The following is a 16,250-nucleotide window of genomic DNA, read 5'->3' as shown; positions in this document are numbered from 1 at the left end:
ATACGCTGATGCTACTGTGTTTATCATATATCCAGATGCCTAGTCACCTTACCCCTATACATATCTACCTCAATCACTCCAGTATCACTGCACACTGTAAATATGGTACTGGAACTGATTGATTTACTGCATTGTTGTGTTTAGAGCTTGCAAAAAAGGCATTTCACTGTACTTGTGCACGTGATATTAAAACTTGAAACTAGTATATAAATATAGTAATACTATAGTATTTAGACCATGGTACACCATAATATTTTCTCATGTAGATTAGCTGTAAATGTGTAACATGTTTATTGTTTGAACTAGGACCACAATGGAAATACATAATTTTTTGGTGTTATTCTTGACAAATTTCTAAATGAATTGTATCTATACTGATGAAAAATATAAAAGCAACATGTAAAGTGTTGGTCCCATGTTTCATGAGCTGAAATTAGATATCCTACATATGTTACATACACACAAACAGCTTATTTCTATACAATTTTGTGCACAAATGTGTTTACGTCCCTGTTAGTGAGCATTTCTCCTTTGCCAAGATAATCCATCCACCTGACAGATGTGGCATATCAAGAAGCTGATTAAACAGCATGATCATTACACAGGTGCACCTTGTGCTGGGGACAATAAAAGGTCACTCTAAAATGTGCCGTTTTGTCACACAATATAATGCCACAGACGTCTCAAGTTTTGAGGCAGCGTGCAATTGGCATGTTGACTTCAGGATTATCCACCAGAGCTGTTGCCAGAGAACTGAATGTTCATTTCTCTATCATAAGCCGCCTCCAACGTTGTTTTAGAAAGTTTGGCAGTACGTCCAACCAGCCTCACAACGCAAACCACGTGTAACCACGCCAGCCCAGGACCGCCACATCCGGCTTCTTTACCTGCGGATGTGGAAAGACTCTGCTGTAATTAGTGCCAAAGATGCTTCTACAAGGTATTGACTCAGGGGGTGTGAAAACTTTATGTAAATTATATATTTCTTCATTTTCAATACATTTGCTGAAATTTCAAAACCCATGTTTTCACTTTATCATTATGGGGTATTGTGTGCAGATGGGTGAGAGAAAAAAATATATTGTATCAATTTTGAATTCAGGCTGTAACACAACAACATGTGGAATAAATCAAGGGGTAAGCCTACATATGGATCATGATGAATCATAGTGTTTGCTTTCTGTCAAAATCGGACCACTACTACCAGTGTTGTATTACTCGAGTCCGGTCTCGAGGCAACATATTCAGTGTCTCGGTCTTGTCTCGGTGTCGGATACATTTGTACTCGGTCTTGACTTTGTCTCAGGCAGTGAGGACTTGTAATTTTTCCCAGAGACCAACCGAGACCAGCGGAGTAAAAAACTCATAATTATCAGCTTCCATTAAGTCTCTGCATAAAACTGCTTCTCCAGCCCAAATATATACACTCCTTTCTTGAAACATGAATATCTTAACAGCCTTTATATCTATTATAGATATGTTTGTCCTATAGGACTTCAGTGTGTGACAGCAGTGCACTAACGTAGGAGAGTGCACTTTTTGTAAAACACAAAGGGCAAGTGGTGTTGTGGAGGGTATACAGAAAGTAATCAGACCCCTTGAATTTTTCCACATTTTGTTACTTTAAAATCCTCACAATACCCCGTAGAAATGTTAAAAAAAATATATATATATATATTATTTCCATAAGTATTCAGACCCTTTGTTATGAGGCTCGAAATTGAGCTCAGGTGCATCCTGTTTCCATTGATCATCCTTGAGATGTTTTACAACTTCATTGGAGTCCACCTGTGGTAAATTCAATTGATTGTACATGATTTGGAAAGGCACACACCTGTCTATATAAGGTCCCAAAGTTGACAGTACATGTCAGAGCAAAAACCAAGCCATGCGGTCGAAGGAATTGTCCGTAGAGCTCCGAGACAGGATTGTGTCGAGGCACAGATCTGGGGAAGGGTACCAAAAAATGTCTGCATATTGAAGGTCCCCAAGAACACAGTGGCCTCCATCATTCTTAAATGGAAGAAGTTTAGAACCACCAAGACTCTTCCTAGAGCTGGCCGCCAGGCCAAACTGAGCAATCAGGGAAGAAGGGCCTTGGTCAGGGAAGTGACCAAGAACCTGATGGTCACTCTGACAGAGCTCCAGAGTTCCTCTGTGGAGATGGGAGAACCTACCAGAAGGACCTCCATCTCTGCAGCACTCCACCAATCAGGCCTTTATGGTAGGAAGCCACTCCTCTGTAAAAGGCACATGACAGCATGCTTGGAGTTTGCCAAAAGGCACCTAAAGGACTCTCAGGGGTAGACCAGAGCTGGTAGTGTTTGCTGACATCTAGTGGTTGGTAAACGCAGTTAAATAAAATGCAACAATGTATATGATCATTCGGAATTAACAACATATATAAAGTATGGAATGATTTCGTTAAAAAAGTATTTATTGCACTAACACTCGCACTTGTCTTTTACTAGCACTAGTTTCACTGAAACTACTATTTCTGGGGGGAAGGAAGTAACGTTACTTACTTGCAATGACTGTGATATGTGGTTGTCTTACCTACCTTAGTTAAATGCAACGACTGTAAAGTCGCTCTGGATAAAAGCTTCTGCTAAATGGCCAAAATGTAAAATACTCCAAAACATTTTATGTGAACCTAAATTGAACAGGCCATGTGATATTCGTGACCCGGAAAAGAAACAATGAGATACTTTGAACTCTGACCCCGCCCACCGTGTACGTGGAGCAAAACAATTACTCATATGCTGCTCGTTTTCTCTTCTGTCCTTAGTCGTGCAAGAATTTTTGAGAAATAGGTACTGACCGGTGGTATATTATTTAACAAACTATATGGGAAAGCTGATGTTATCTTTAGAAGTCATGCTTTCTACATTCGCTTGACAGCCAATGATAGCACTCCAGGTAACGTTAGCTAGCTAACTAATGTCGCTAGCAAGCTAGCTAGGTAACCCGTTAAAAAACACAGGTAAATTGTCCAACTGCATAAGCTAGAAATGTAAATAACTTTTGAAATGAAAACTAGCTAGCAAGCATTATCATTGTCTTGCATTTACGAACCCCGGCAGTGGTTGTGTGTGACATTTAGCTAGCTAGCTGATTAACTAAACCGATGGCTCCTATGGGAATCCGTCTATCGCCACTTGGAGTGGCCGTGTTTTGCTTATTGGGACTCGGCGTGATCTACCACCTATATGCCGGAGTTATATCCAACCGCATAGCTGCTTTCACGTCGAAGAGGACAGTGAATCTCCGCGACCTGCTCGCACTGTCAGTGGAGGCTGCAGTCCAGGGCGGTCGGGAGGTGAAGAGGGTCAGAGAAGAGGACAAGTTAGAAGAGAAGACCAAGGGGAAAACGAAGGAAGGGGCGAGTGAAAAGCTCACTCAGGGGGACTTAAACTCTCACAGAAAGATGTATTATCTTATCAAGAACACTTATCCATATGTACAGGTAAAGAGGAAATTATATTTATGTGTATCAGTACATGAGTAGATGGAAAAGGGGGGTACCTAGTCAGTTGTACAACTGAATGCATTCAACTGAAATGTGTCTTCCGTTTAACCCAAGCCCTCTGATTCGGGGGCTGCCTTAATCGACATCCACGTCATCAGGCTCACACTTAGCTCTGTACCACATTGTTTATTTATACCCTTTACAGATGGACTTAACGGTATGTTGCCTGTAAACAAAATATATACACACACACACACACACACACACACACACACACACACACACACACACTAATTAAAAAAAACACATCTGTCAATGTTTTTTAGTGCCCAATTCACACACACCATTTTTTTACCACATTCTTACCGGGATAAGCCTTTTATATCTTCCTTGCATGGTTAGGAGCTTGAGTCGATGTGGGCCGATTTGGCTGGGCATCTATTTGAATAGATCCATTGAATATACACTATCACAAAGAAGTCCATTCTTAATTATTTTTACACAGGTCCTCAGATGCATAAGAATAATACAATTTATATTCTAAATAATAGAATGTCATATTTTGAGTTGAATAATGTTACTGGTCTGTGCAGCCTGTATGCTAAATCAAATTGTATTGCTCCATACACAAATGTAGCAGTTATTGCGGGTGTAGTGAAATGATTGTGTTCCAAGCTCCACCAGTGCAGTAATATCTCGCAATACACACCCTTCTAAAAGTAAAATAAGGGAATTTAGAAATATTAGGGTGAGCAATATTTGAGTCTGGAGTATGTGTGTGTGTGATGGGTGGATAAACATGAACAGTATGTGGATAGAATATGTAGTATATCTGAAGAATGCATAGAATAGTATATGTACAGCAATAGTTGAATAGGATGGCCTTGACTAGAATACAGTTTATACATATGAAACGGGTAAAACCGTACGTAAGCATAAGTCACCAGCGTTCCGTTATTAAAGTGATCAGTGTTCCATGTCTATAGGGCAGCAGCCTCTAAGGTGCAGAGTTGAGTAACCGGGTGGTAGCCGGCTAGTGACTGTGACTAAGTTCAGGGTAGGGTGCTGGGTGGAGGCTGGCTAATGATGGCTATTTCAGTCTGATGACCTTGAGATAGAAGCAGTTTTTCAGTGTATCGGTCCCAACTTTTTTCTACAGTGAACATTTTTATTTGTATTTCATTTTTAATTTAACTAGGCAACTCAGTTAAGAACAAATTCTTATTTACAATGACGGTCAAACCCGGACGACACTGGGCCAATTGTGCGCCGCCCTATGGAACTCCCAATCACGGCCGGATGTGATGCAGCCTGCATATGTCACTAAATACTCCAAAAGTCATCCAATTGTTGTAATACATTTGAAGCAAAATTTCTACAGCTAACATTTCTACAGCCTAATTGTAGCCAAACCAATGTACAAACGGAGATTCAGTGGGGGGAAAAACATTCTGACAATTGATTGATTTATCAAAACGAGTCCCCACACTTGTCTCAAAGCAGCGCGAAAATGTGCTGTAATAGTTGAACACGTGGGCGGGCTATTGCTTCAAATGTGTTATAACAATTGGATGACTGGGAGTTTCAGTAAGCAACAATTTGATGCCTTCCATGGCATTAGTCTACTTTATTCCAATATTTGTATCATTCAGTAATATTTATTCCCACAGTTATTCTTTATAAATCCATCCAGCTGTGGTTAAGAAAACAATGTGTATGGTGGGCTATGCAAAGAGATGGGTGACGTGACATGCCTCGCAAAGTTAAGAACTAGCAGGAGGATAGTAGTAGCGGGCGCTGCCTAGTAACCATCAAGAGCGTAGTGTGTGCCAATGCCTCCTTTGCATTACGGCTACATTTCATACTAAGCCGTAGGCAGAACTTAACTGCAATCATGATTAGGTCGTTTAGCAGAAATATAATTAGAGGCTTTGTCGCCGACAATACCTTTCATGTATAAAGAAAAGTCGGCAAAGAGTTGGCAGGATCCTTTGGGCGGCAGGTAGCCTAGTGGTTAGAGCGTTGGGCCAGTAACCGAAAGGTTGATGGATTGAATCCCAGAGCTGACAAGGTAAAAATCTGTCATTCTGCCCCTGAACAAGGCAGTTAACCCACTGTTCGCGGTAGGACGTCATTGTAAATAAGAATTTAAATAAATAGTAGATAAAGGTTAACTTTATTTAAGTTGGCGGGAAAACATATTGGTTTGAACGGTGTATTACTAACACATACCATGACTTATTGTAGTTCCATTGTCTACGCCCCAGAGAGTTTGCATTGTAAAGCACACCCTTATTTGTCCTTGTATTGTTCAGTGTCAATCACCATAATAGGCATTGGTCTCTTTCATGCTAACATATCCACGTGTTCAACAGAACAGCCTTGGTCTTCATAGTATTGATAATATGTTTTACACGGTGATGTTTAAATGTGTTCTGTCCCTTTGTAGGTGAACTCTGAAGAGCATGATGAGACCAACAATGAGCTGGGGGTGTGGAACAGAGACATCCCTGCTGACATCCTAAAAAGCGTGGAGGGGGGCAGGGATGTGCCCGCTGACAGTATCACCATCTGGATAGACCCACTGGACGCCACTCAGGAGTATACAGGTATGGTGTCATGTAGAAACCCACTATGGTCGGTGTTCTGAAGGGTCATGCCACCTCACCAATTCCCTAATTACCCTCTGGACACACCCACCTCTTGCCAACTCACCGCGCCTGAACTGGCTCTGATAATCACCATTCCACTCCCTTCCTCACCTATATAAGCAGCTTGTTTTACCTTACTGTTTGGTGGCATGGGGCGGCCCAAGTCCTTTTTCCTTTTCCTTTGTTGTACGTGACCTGACTAAAAACCACAACATTCTAGAACAACCTCCTATCATAACTTGTATCTCAAACGTACCTACTGGCATTACAAGCCATCAAATCTTCATCATAACCAGAGCTTGAAACCTACCCTAAGAAACCCACCCTAGTCCTTTTCTTTCGTCGGCCAAACCCACAAACCTGCGCTGAAACCACACGTGTATACACTGGTTTGGCCAATGCCGAACCTTCTCAAGGATTTGATTATCTATATTAATGTTCAGACTTATACTAAGCTTTCCCGCTAGATGCCATGTCAAAATGGAGCCCTACTGTAGATGTGCCAAAGCAATAGGAGGCCAACAGATGGGTTTACTTTCACCAGTCCCGTTATACCATGTCAGTGTTAGCCATTGTCAAGATAAGAAATACAGTGCCTTCAGAAAGTATTCACTCCCCTTGACTTTTTCCACATTTTATTGTTACAGCCTGAATTTAAAATTGATTAAATTGAGATTTTGTGTTACTGATCTATATGCAATACTCCATAACGTCAAAGTGTAATTGTGATTTTAGAAGTGTTTACAAATTCATAAAACATGAACAACTTAAATGTCTTGAGTTAATAAGTATTCAACCCCTTTTTATGGCAAGTCTAAATAAGTTCAGGAGTAAAAATGTGCTTCACAAGTTGCATGGACTCACTCTGTAATAGTGTTTACCATGATTTTTAAATGACTACCCCTTCCCTGTAACCCACATACAATTATCTGTAAGGTCCCTCAGTCGAGCAGTGAATCTCAAGCAGAGTCAACCACAAAGTCCAGGGAGGTTTTCCGATGGTTCGCAAAGGGCACCTATTGGTAGATGGTTAAAAAAAAGAACCACACATATCCCTTTGAGCATAGTGAAATTATTAATTACACTTTGGATGGTGTATCAATACACCCAGTCACTACAAAGATACAGGCCTACTTCCTAACTCAGTTGCCGGAGAGGAGGAAACCGCTCATGGATTTCACCATGAGGCCAATAGTGACTTTAAAACAGTTTAATGGCTGTGATAGGAGAACTGAGGATGGATCAACAACATTAACATAGATCCAAAATACTAACCTAAATGACAGTGAAAAGAAGGAAGTCTGTACAGAATAAAACTATTCAAAAACATGCATCCTGTTTGAAATAAGTCACTAAAGTAATACTGTAAAGAAAATGTGTCAAAAAAGTGAACTTTTTGTCCTGAATACAAATGTTATGTTTGGGGTAAGTCCAACACATCACGGAGTACCACTCTTCATATTTTCAAGTATGGTGGTGGCTGCATCATGTTATGGGTATGTTTGTCATTGGCAAGGACTATGGCGTTTTTGGGATAAAAATAAATGGAATAGAGTTAAGCACAGGCAAAATCCTAGAAAACCTGTTATCTGCATTCCAACAGACACTGGAAGACAAATTCACCTTTCAGCAGTACAGTAACCTAAAACATAAGGCCAAATATACACTGGAGTTACTTACCAACACAACATGGAATGTTCCTGAGTGGCCTAGTTAAAGTTTAAACTTAAATTGGCTTGAAAATCTATGGCAAGACTTGAAAATGAAAATGGCTGTCTAGCAATGATCAACAACCAATTTGTCAGAGCTTGACGAATTTAAAGAATAATCAGCAAACATTGTACAATCCAGGTGTGCAAAGCACTTAGAGCTGTAATCGCAACATGTATTGACTCAGAGGGTTGAAAGCTTATCTAATCAAGATACATTTACATTTTAGTCACGTAGCAGACACTCTTATCCAGCGCTACTTACAGTAGAGTGCATACATCTTCATACTTTCTTTCCATACTGGTCCCCCTTGGGAATCGAACCCACAACCCTGGAGTTGCAGGAGCCATGCTCTACCAACTGATCCACACGGGATATATTCGTGTTTGTGTAGATCGTTGACAGAAAATTACACATCAATCCACGCTTGGATTGCGTCCTACCTGACAGGTCGCTCCTACCAGGTGGCGTGGCGAGAATCTGTCTCCGCACCATGCGCTCTCACCACTGGTGTCCCCCAGGGCTCTGTTCTAGGCCCTCTCCTATTCTCGCTATACACCAAGTCACTTGGCTCTGTCATATCCTCACATGGTCTCTCCTATCATTGCTATGCAGACGACACACAATTAATCTTCTCCTTTCCCCCTTCTGATAACCAGGCGGCGAATCGCATCTCTGCATGTCTGTCAGACATATCAGTTGTGGATGACGGATCACCAGCTCAAGCTGAACCTCGGCAAGACGGAGCTGCTCTTCCTCCCGGGGAAGGACTGCCCGTTCCATGATCTCGCCATCACGGTTGATAACTCCCTTGTGTCCTCCTCCCAGAGTGCTAAGAACCTTGGCGTGATCCTGGACAACACCCTGTCGTTCTCCACTAACATCAAGGCGGTGACCCGATCCTGTAGGTTCATGCTCTACAACATTCGCAGAGTACGACCCTGCCTCACACAGGAAGCAGCGCAGGTCCTAATCCAGGCACTTGTCATCTCCCGTCTGGATTACTGCAACTCGCTGTTGGCTGGGCTCCCTGCCTGTGCCATTAAACCCCTACAACTCATCCAGAACGCCGCAGCCCGTCTGGTGTTCAACCTTCCCAAGTTCTCTCACGTCACCCCGCTCCTCCGCTCTCTCCACTGGCTTCCAGTTGAAGCTCGCATCCGCTACAAGACCATGGTGATTGCCTACGGAGCTGTGAAGGGAACGGCACCTCCATACCTTCAGGCTCTGATCAGGCCCTACACCCAAAGAAGGGCACTGCGTTCATCCACCTCTGGCCTGCTGGCCCCCCTACCTCTGAGGAAGCACAGTTCCCGCTCAGCCCAGTCAAAACTGTTCGCTGCTCTGGCACCCCAATGGTGGAACAAGCTCTCTCACGACGCCAGGACAGCGGAGTCAATCACCACCTTCCGGAGACACCTGAAACCCCACCTCTTTAAGGAATACCTAGGATAGGATAAAGTAATCCTTCTAACCCCCCCCTTAAAAGATTTAGAAGCACTATTGTAAAGTGGTTGTTCCACTGGATATCATAAGGTGAATGCACCAATTTGTAAGTCGCTCTGGATAAGAGCGTCTGCTAAATTACTTAAATGTAATGTAATGTAAATATTTTAATCCCACTTTGTAACACAACAAAATGTGGAAAAATTCTAGGGGTGTGAATACTTTCTGAAGGCACTGTACTTTAGGACAGATATATACTGTAGGACAAGATGAGGAAAAAATAAATAATAATAATACTATTTAGACACAGCTTAAGTTTGATCTCCCCTCCTCTTTGTGTGGGTGATTTGAAATGAGACTGTGGGGGCTACCTATACTCAGCTACAGAGTAGTTGCCTTAGCAGTGTCCTGTTTCCTAAGCTGTATCCTGTTTCAATGAGCCCATTGTTTTCTATCTTCTATTGACAGAGAACCTGCTCAAGTATGTCACGACCATGGTGTGTGTGGCCGTGGACGGGAAACCTGTCATAGGCGTGATCCACAAACCTTTCACAGGATACACAGGTGTGTTTTTTCAGTCACCGATTGTATACAAGGTGTGTACGTGTGACGCTCCCTCAATGGTTTAAAGCATGGGATTTCTTTTGAGTAGGCAAAATGCTCACCATATTTTCTACACCAATCTAATGCTTTTAAATCTGTTAGGGGAGTGAACGATTGCAAGCTTTGGAGAGAAGGGGGAGAGACATAATTGGGGCTCAGGACAGAGCAACACTGTTCTCCTGTAAAATATACCAGTCAGTGGACTGGTGACAGCTGGGGCTAAGTCACTCCTTTGAGAAGTCACCCGGGAGGGGAGCTCACGATAAGGTGGCTTCATTGGTGATTGTGAACGGCTGCATTGTCTCCATTGAATGGCGAGACAGTGGATGTGCGAACCCACTGTCAGGAGAGTGTGGGTTTGTGTTGACTTGCAGTGTCTAGTCCATGCCCAAAGAAAATGATTTCAATTAATCTTTATTGTCACAGCCGAAATAAGTCATGGCCTAGCCTCTACCCACAGGCCTTTTCTTTCCTGACAGTTACATCTGTTTCTTGCATTCTATATTACATAAATGTAACCAGTCCTGTTGGTGTAAAACTAAAAGTCCATCTCCAGCTATTTAAAGCATATGTTCCTGTCCACAGCTTGGGCCTTGGTTGGTCATGGGTCTAACATGAAGCCTCGCACCACCTACAACATGAACCCCCCCAAGGTCATCGTGTCCCGGTCGCACGCCGGGAAGGTGAAGGGTTTCATCGAGGAGGCCTTCGGCAACACTACAGTTATTCTCCCAGCAGGGGGCGCAGGTACGGCGCTGTGTGTAAGCGTTCACCCACATTTGTTCTCGTGGTAGTAGTCTGTCGCCTATGATTGAATGCAACCTATGATTAGTCATTACGTAACATTTTGAGAGGCACACGTATTTCTGCGGATGTTAGTTTCAAGCAATGTTCCCTCTTAAGTTGTGCGCGGCCGCACACCTCCAGGACTGCCGCGTAGACGAAAGACATTGAAATTCACTGAGTTCACCCCATTAATTTGCACTATATAGATCAACGTTTTTTCTGTGATCATATCGGCATTATATCAGCCCCTTTTCAATGCAACAAACCAAAACAAATCTAACTTTGCAAGATTGAGTCTGTGATTTTGTTATAGGCAGATCCGGAGTGGGGGGGGTAGCCCACGAGCGGTCTTTCAGTCACCTGTGATGGAATACGCTTTTCAGATCACTTCATATCAGAGCTGCGTGTGCACATCTGTTGACATTCTTTGCTAGTTAGTGAGTTATTAGCCCTGTTACAGATCAGTATAGGTCAGCAATGGGGAGTTACTGCTTCCTACAAGAGCACAAAACGTGTAGGCTACATTTCAAGCTGCCTTTAATAAAAAAGGCGTAGTGTTGTATTTTGAGACCGGCTTGAATATGCAAATAAGCCAATAGGCAGAGGGGTAGCCTACATTGTCTAATTCTCTATATGGTAATAGTAATTGTATTTTGTAAAGGGGTTTCTTGCATCATGCAACACAGTACCATGCAATTTTGTCATCTATTTGGCCCATGGTGTTAGACCAAGTAAAACCTTCTTTTTTTTTTTTTTAAATGAATGTAAAATTGGGTTTAAAAGTCTCATGCAATGTAGGCCTGCATTGAACACCACATATAGGCTACTGTAGGCTATATCATGTACATTTAAAATGTATTTCCATCCAAAAATGTTATCTGATTTGCTCAGTTGGTTTTGTTGGTTGGCCTACATTATGCTCAGATTGCCGCAATAGCCTATTGGCTACTGTCTAAAACTGTAAGGGTACAGCCTTAGTGTTCACTGTAAACGTGTGCCGGAAGTTGCACAAAATTCCACTCACAAGACCAAGACTTTGCTACTTACTTGCAAAAAGTTTGAGGGAACATTGGTTTCAAGTGTTATGTAATTTTGGAATAAAATTACTTTAGGTATGTAAACTCAGCAAGTAAAGAAACGTCCTCTCACTGTCAAATGCATTTAATTTCAGCAAACTTAACATGTGTAAATATTTGTATGAACATAAGATTCAACAACTGAGACATAAACTGAACAAGTTCCACAGACATGTGAATAACAAATATTGAATAATGTGTCCCTGAACAAAGGGGGGTGGGTCAAAAGTAACAGTCAGTATCTTGTGTGGCCACCAGCTGCATTAAGTACTGCAGTGCATCTCCTCCTCATGGACAGCACCAGATTTGCCAGTTCTTGCTGTGAGATGTTACCCCACTCTTCCACCAAGGCACCTGCAAGTTCCCGGACATTTCTGGGGGAATCACCCTCCGATCCAACAGGTCCCAGACATGCTCAATGGGATTGAGATCCGGGCTATCCGATGGCCATGGCAGAACACTGACATTCCTGTCTTGCAGCATATCACGCACAGAACAAGCAGTATGGCTGGTGGCATTGTCGTGCTGGAGGGTCATGTCAGGATGAGCCTGCAGGAAGGGTACCACATGAGGGAAGAGGATGACTTCCCCGCAACGCACAGCGTTGAGACTGCCTGCAATGACAACAAGCTCAGTCTGATGATGCTGTGACACACCGACCCAGACCACGACAGACCCTCCACATCGATCTTGCTCCAGAGTACAGGCCTCGGTGTAACGCTCATTCCTTCGATGATGAAAGCAAATCTGACCATCACCCCATGTGAGACAAAACCGCGACTCGTCAGTGAAGAGCACTTTTTGCCAATTCTGTCTGGTCCAGCGACGGTGGGTTTTTTCCCGCAGGCGACGTTGTTGCCCGTGATGTCTGGTGAAGACCTGCCTTACAACAGGCCTACAAGCCCTCAGTCCAGCCTCTCTCAGCCTATTGCGGACAGTCTGAGCACTGATGGAGGGATTGTGCGTTCCTGGTGTAACTCAGGCAGTTGTTGCCATCCTGTACCTGTCCTGCAGGTGTGATGTTCGGATGTACCATTCCTGTGCAAGTGTTGTTATGTGGTCTGCCACTGCGAGGACGATCAGCTGTCCGTCCTGTCTCCTGTAGCGCTGTCTTAGGCGTCTCACAGTACGGACATGGCAATTTATTGCCCTGGCCACATCTGCAGTCCTCATGCCTCCTTGCAGCCTGGGCATCTTTCTTTTGGTGTTTTTCAGAGTCAGTAGAAAGGCCTCTTTAGTGTCCTAAGTTTTCATAACTGTGACCTTAATTGCCTACCGTCTGTAAGCTGTTAGTGTCTTAACGACCGTTCCACAGGTGCATGTTCATAAATTGTTAATGGTTCATTGAACAACCATGGGAAACGGTGTTTAAACCCTTTACAATGAAGATCTGTGAAGTTATTTAGATTTTTCCCAATTATCTTTGAAAGACAGGGTCCTGAAAAAGGGCCGTGTCTTTTTTTTGTTGCTGAGTTTATATAGCTCATTATTACTATGGTTTGCAGTTATTGCTGTTGTATTTTCCATTGATCCCAGGCTATAAGGTGCTGGCTCTGCTGGACCCCCTTGATGAGGACATTGAGAAGGCTGACGTGTACATCCACGTCACCTTCATCAAGAAGTGGGACATCTGTGCCGGCAACGCCCTGCTCACGGCCCTGGGAGGTCACATGACTACGCTGAAGGGCGAGGAGATAGACTACTCGGGGGCCGCGGGCAACAGGGAGGGTCTGCTGGCCAGCATCAAGGTGGACCACCAAGACCTGGTGGCCAAACTGCCGGCATGGGACTCCTCTGACAAACACTGAGGATCTCACACACACACACACACACACACACACACACACACACACACATATATATATGCACAGACACATATATATATGCACACACACACACATCACACACAGATGATCAGAGACAAATGGACAAGATGACCATAAGCCTTGAAGACCTAACAAGCACAGATGAGAGGACAACACGATCTGGGACAAGACAATAATGCAATATATTACAAAGCCCGCCAGTCTTTTTCAAACTCCTTTCACCATTTTTTTAATGTTTGTTATGCTAGATAGGTTAACCGTTTGAGGGGATAAATTGTTTAACTATAGCTTAACACCTTACGTGATGGGGCGGGGTTTTGGCTGCTGCAATGCGAATCGAGTTTGAATATTGGAATGGTAGTTTGAGTGAATCTTTCCTTTTAAAAAAAAAACATTCTTTATTTTTCTAAGTAGTCCGCTTGATACAGTCCCAACGTGAAAATCCTACATCTTGGAAAACTTAACTGCTGACACGCAAGACATTTTGGGATTGTACAGTGGACTAATGGAAAAAATACCAAAAGATTGTTTGAGTGGATTTGTCCTTTAATGCATGGTACTTCCTTCAGATTCACATTCATTTGATTGTTCTGTATGCATGTGAATGTACAGTACTTATTCTTTCATGAATATCGTCAGAGTTCACTTTGTATCGCAGCCTCCTTCGCCTCCACCTTTTGGTAAAAGTCTATACAGTGTGTTAAATCCATATGTGGCTTATTTAGTCAATGCATTTGTAAATAAGTCTACTAGAAACCATGCTTTTGTAGGTATGTTAAGTGGAAATACTTATTTGCTAAACAAGCTAATTTAGCAACAATATATTGGAGATCTTTGGTAATGATTTAGATTGTCAACAGAACACCCCTACTGTATATTGACATTCAGAATATACCATTCATACATGGATATCCCTTGGCTAACACTGTGAATACTAACTGTATTGTCCAACAGTGCTTTCTCAAAAGGACTATTTTTGTGCAGTATGTGCATATGTTGTGTGTCTGAACTGGATGTGATTGCTAAGCCTGTGCATATAGCTGTCATGTAGCTGTGTCTCTCAAACTCCCCTCTTGTGTTTTAAATTAAACGGTGGTGTGCATGACATCGGTGACTGGGTTATGACTACTTCATACGTGATCTAGATCATTTAATTTCTGTTTGACGTATGTTGCGCTGTTGAGAATTACAGGTTCAAAGCTGTCCCTGTCCATTAATTTAAACCGTTTCTATAAGCACTTGTCATGTTTTGAAAAGATAATGTATCTTTGAAGAGATTACAGCAAAATAAAGAAGCAGAATGCTCCAACCACGTCTTCCATAGTTCCAGTCGAAGTAAGGTGGAACCCTAAAACATCAAGTCTGTTCACTGTACATAACTCATGAAGGTAGATTCAAAAAGTCCAAAATACAGTACAACATGTATTGTTTTACCAGAAGAGGGAGACATTTGCATGGCCATTCTGTTCGTCAGGACGAAATTGGTTTATCCGAGTTCTCTTGAGTGTACTGGAGTCCATCTATTGTTTGACCCGATTTGTTGTCGGAGATTGAACTCTGTATTCAAGTCACAGGCGTCATCATGACCCGCTATAGGCACACAATGGCACAACTTGTACGTTTGAAACGACGTCAGATCTTCAACATTATATCCACTATCAAAACAAATAACTATAGGCTGGGCAACACCTCCCACTGGAGAATTGATCTATCTACAGCACGTGTCAAACTCATTCCACGGAGGGCCCGAGTGTCTGTGGGTTTTTGCTCCACCCTTGTACTTGATTGATGAATTAAGGTCACTAATTAGTAAGGAACTCCCCTCATCTGGTTATCTAGGTTTTAATTGAAAGGAAAAAACTAAAACCTGCAGACACTCAGCCCTCTGTGGAATGAGTTTGACAGCCCTGATCTACAGCAATCCCGTTGGTCTCCCATCCAGGGTTTTAACTAAGCCCTGCTTAGCTTTGATACAGTATATGCCACTGTCTGACTATTGTCTGACTATTGAGAGATCTCCACTTAAAAACGAAATAGATTCATCGATGTCATTTGAAAGGGTAGGTTTAACAGAGAAAATGGAATGTAATCAGCTATTGTTTCAATTCAACTCAGGATTCAAAAAGTTACAATGAAAGTAGACAATACATATAGGCCTAGGGTTTTAAGCTTTGATTGATTTCAAATTTAATCTACAAGTTAAGAATTAGTTGGATTCACATCTCCATCTCAACCAAAAACCAAAGATAAAGAATAGGCCTTAAATAAAACTTTATATCTAGTGCATTTCAAGTTTGGTCTGATTCAATTTAGTCCTATTCTTTAACTTTCCTTTTTGGTTGAGATTAAGACGTAAATCCAACATATCAATTATTCATTTGTAGCCAAACTGGAATTAAACCCAGACTAAGTCAGTTGTACAGATGGAACTATCCAAGGAGAAGATAATCTCCTTTAAATGTTGATATTTGGTTGCTTTGTCAACCAAACACAATTCAATATTACTTTTGTAGTAGGGGGGAGTAGGGTATGTTGAGACATTTTTTTTTTACATTCAGCATCACTACGTCAAGGGAGCCATTTTCAGTGTCAAGAACCCTAAGGCTCTTCAAAGAACTTTGAGGATCTTAGAAGAACCCTTGTTGAACCCCTACATTTTAGGGACGGGGCTCTGCTGAGAGTT

At 42.3% G+C, this 16,250-nt stretch overlaps 1 protein-coding gene across 1 annotated transcript; it reads left to right on the top strand.

Annotated features, from left to right (window-relative positions):
• Window positions 1-2,731: 2,731 nt before the first annotated feature.
• bpnt2 (3'(2'), 5'-bisphosphate nucleotidase 2) lies at window positions 2,732-14,674 on the top strand. Its single transcript, XM_045693978.1, has 5 exons — window positions 2,732-3,466; window positions 5,919-6,078; window positions 9,745-9,840; window positions 10,465-10,626; window positions 13,278-14,674. Exons 1-5 carry the CDS (start codon window positions 3,128-3,130, stop codon window positions 13,547-13,549), a joined length of 1,029 nt encoding a protein of 342 aa, XP_045549934.1. The 5' UTR covers window positions 2,732-3,127; the 3' UTR covers window positions 13,550-14,674.
• Window positions 14,675-16,250: the final 1,576 nt, after the last annotated feature.

Source organism: Salmo salar, chromosome ssa14 (genome assembly GCF_905237065.1).
Source record: "Salmo salar chromosome ssa14, Ssal_v3.1, whole genome shotgun sequence".
Classification (NCBI taxonomy): domain Eukaryota; kingdom Metazoa; phylum Chordata; class Actinopteri; order Salmoniformes; family Salmonidae; genus Salmo; species Salmo salar.
Note: the sequence above shows the minus strand (reverse complement) of the source record. Positions and strands in the feature narration are given on the sequence as shown.

Coding starts and splice junctions, on each gene's coding strand:
- bpnt2 (XM_045693978.1), top strand. CDS start 3,128: ATGGCTCCTATGGGAATCCGTCTATCGCCACTTGGAGTGGCCGTGTTT. Junction 3,467..5,918: donor ACACTTATCCATATGTACAG/GTAAAGAGGAAA, acceptor GTCCCTTTGTAG/GTGAACTCTGAAGAGCATGA. Junction 9,841..10,464: donor ACCTTTCACAGGATACACAG/GTGTGTTTTTTC, acceptor TCCTGTCCACAG/CTTGGGCCTTGGTTGGTCAT.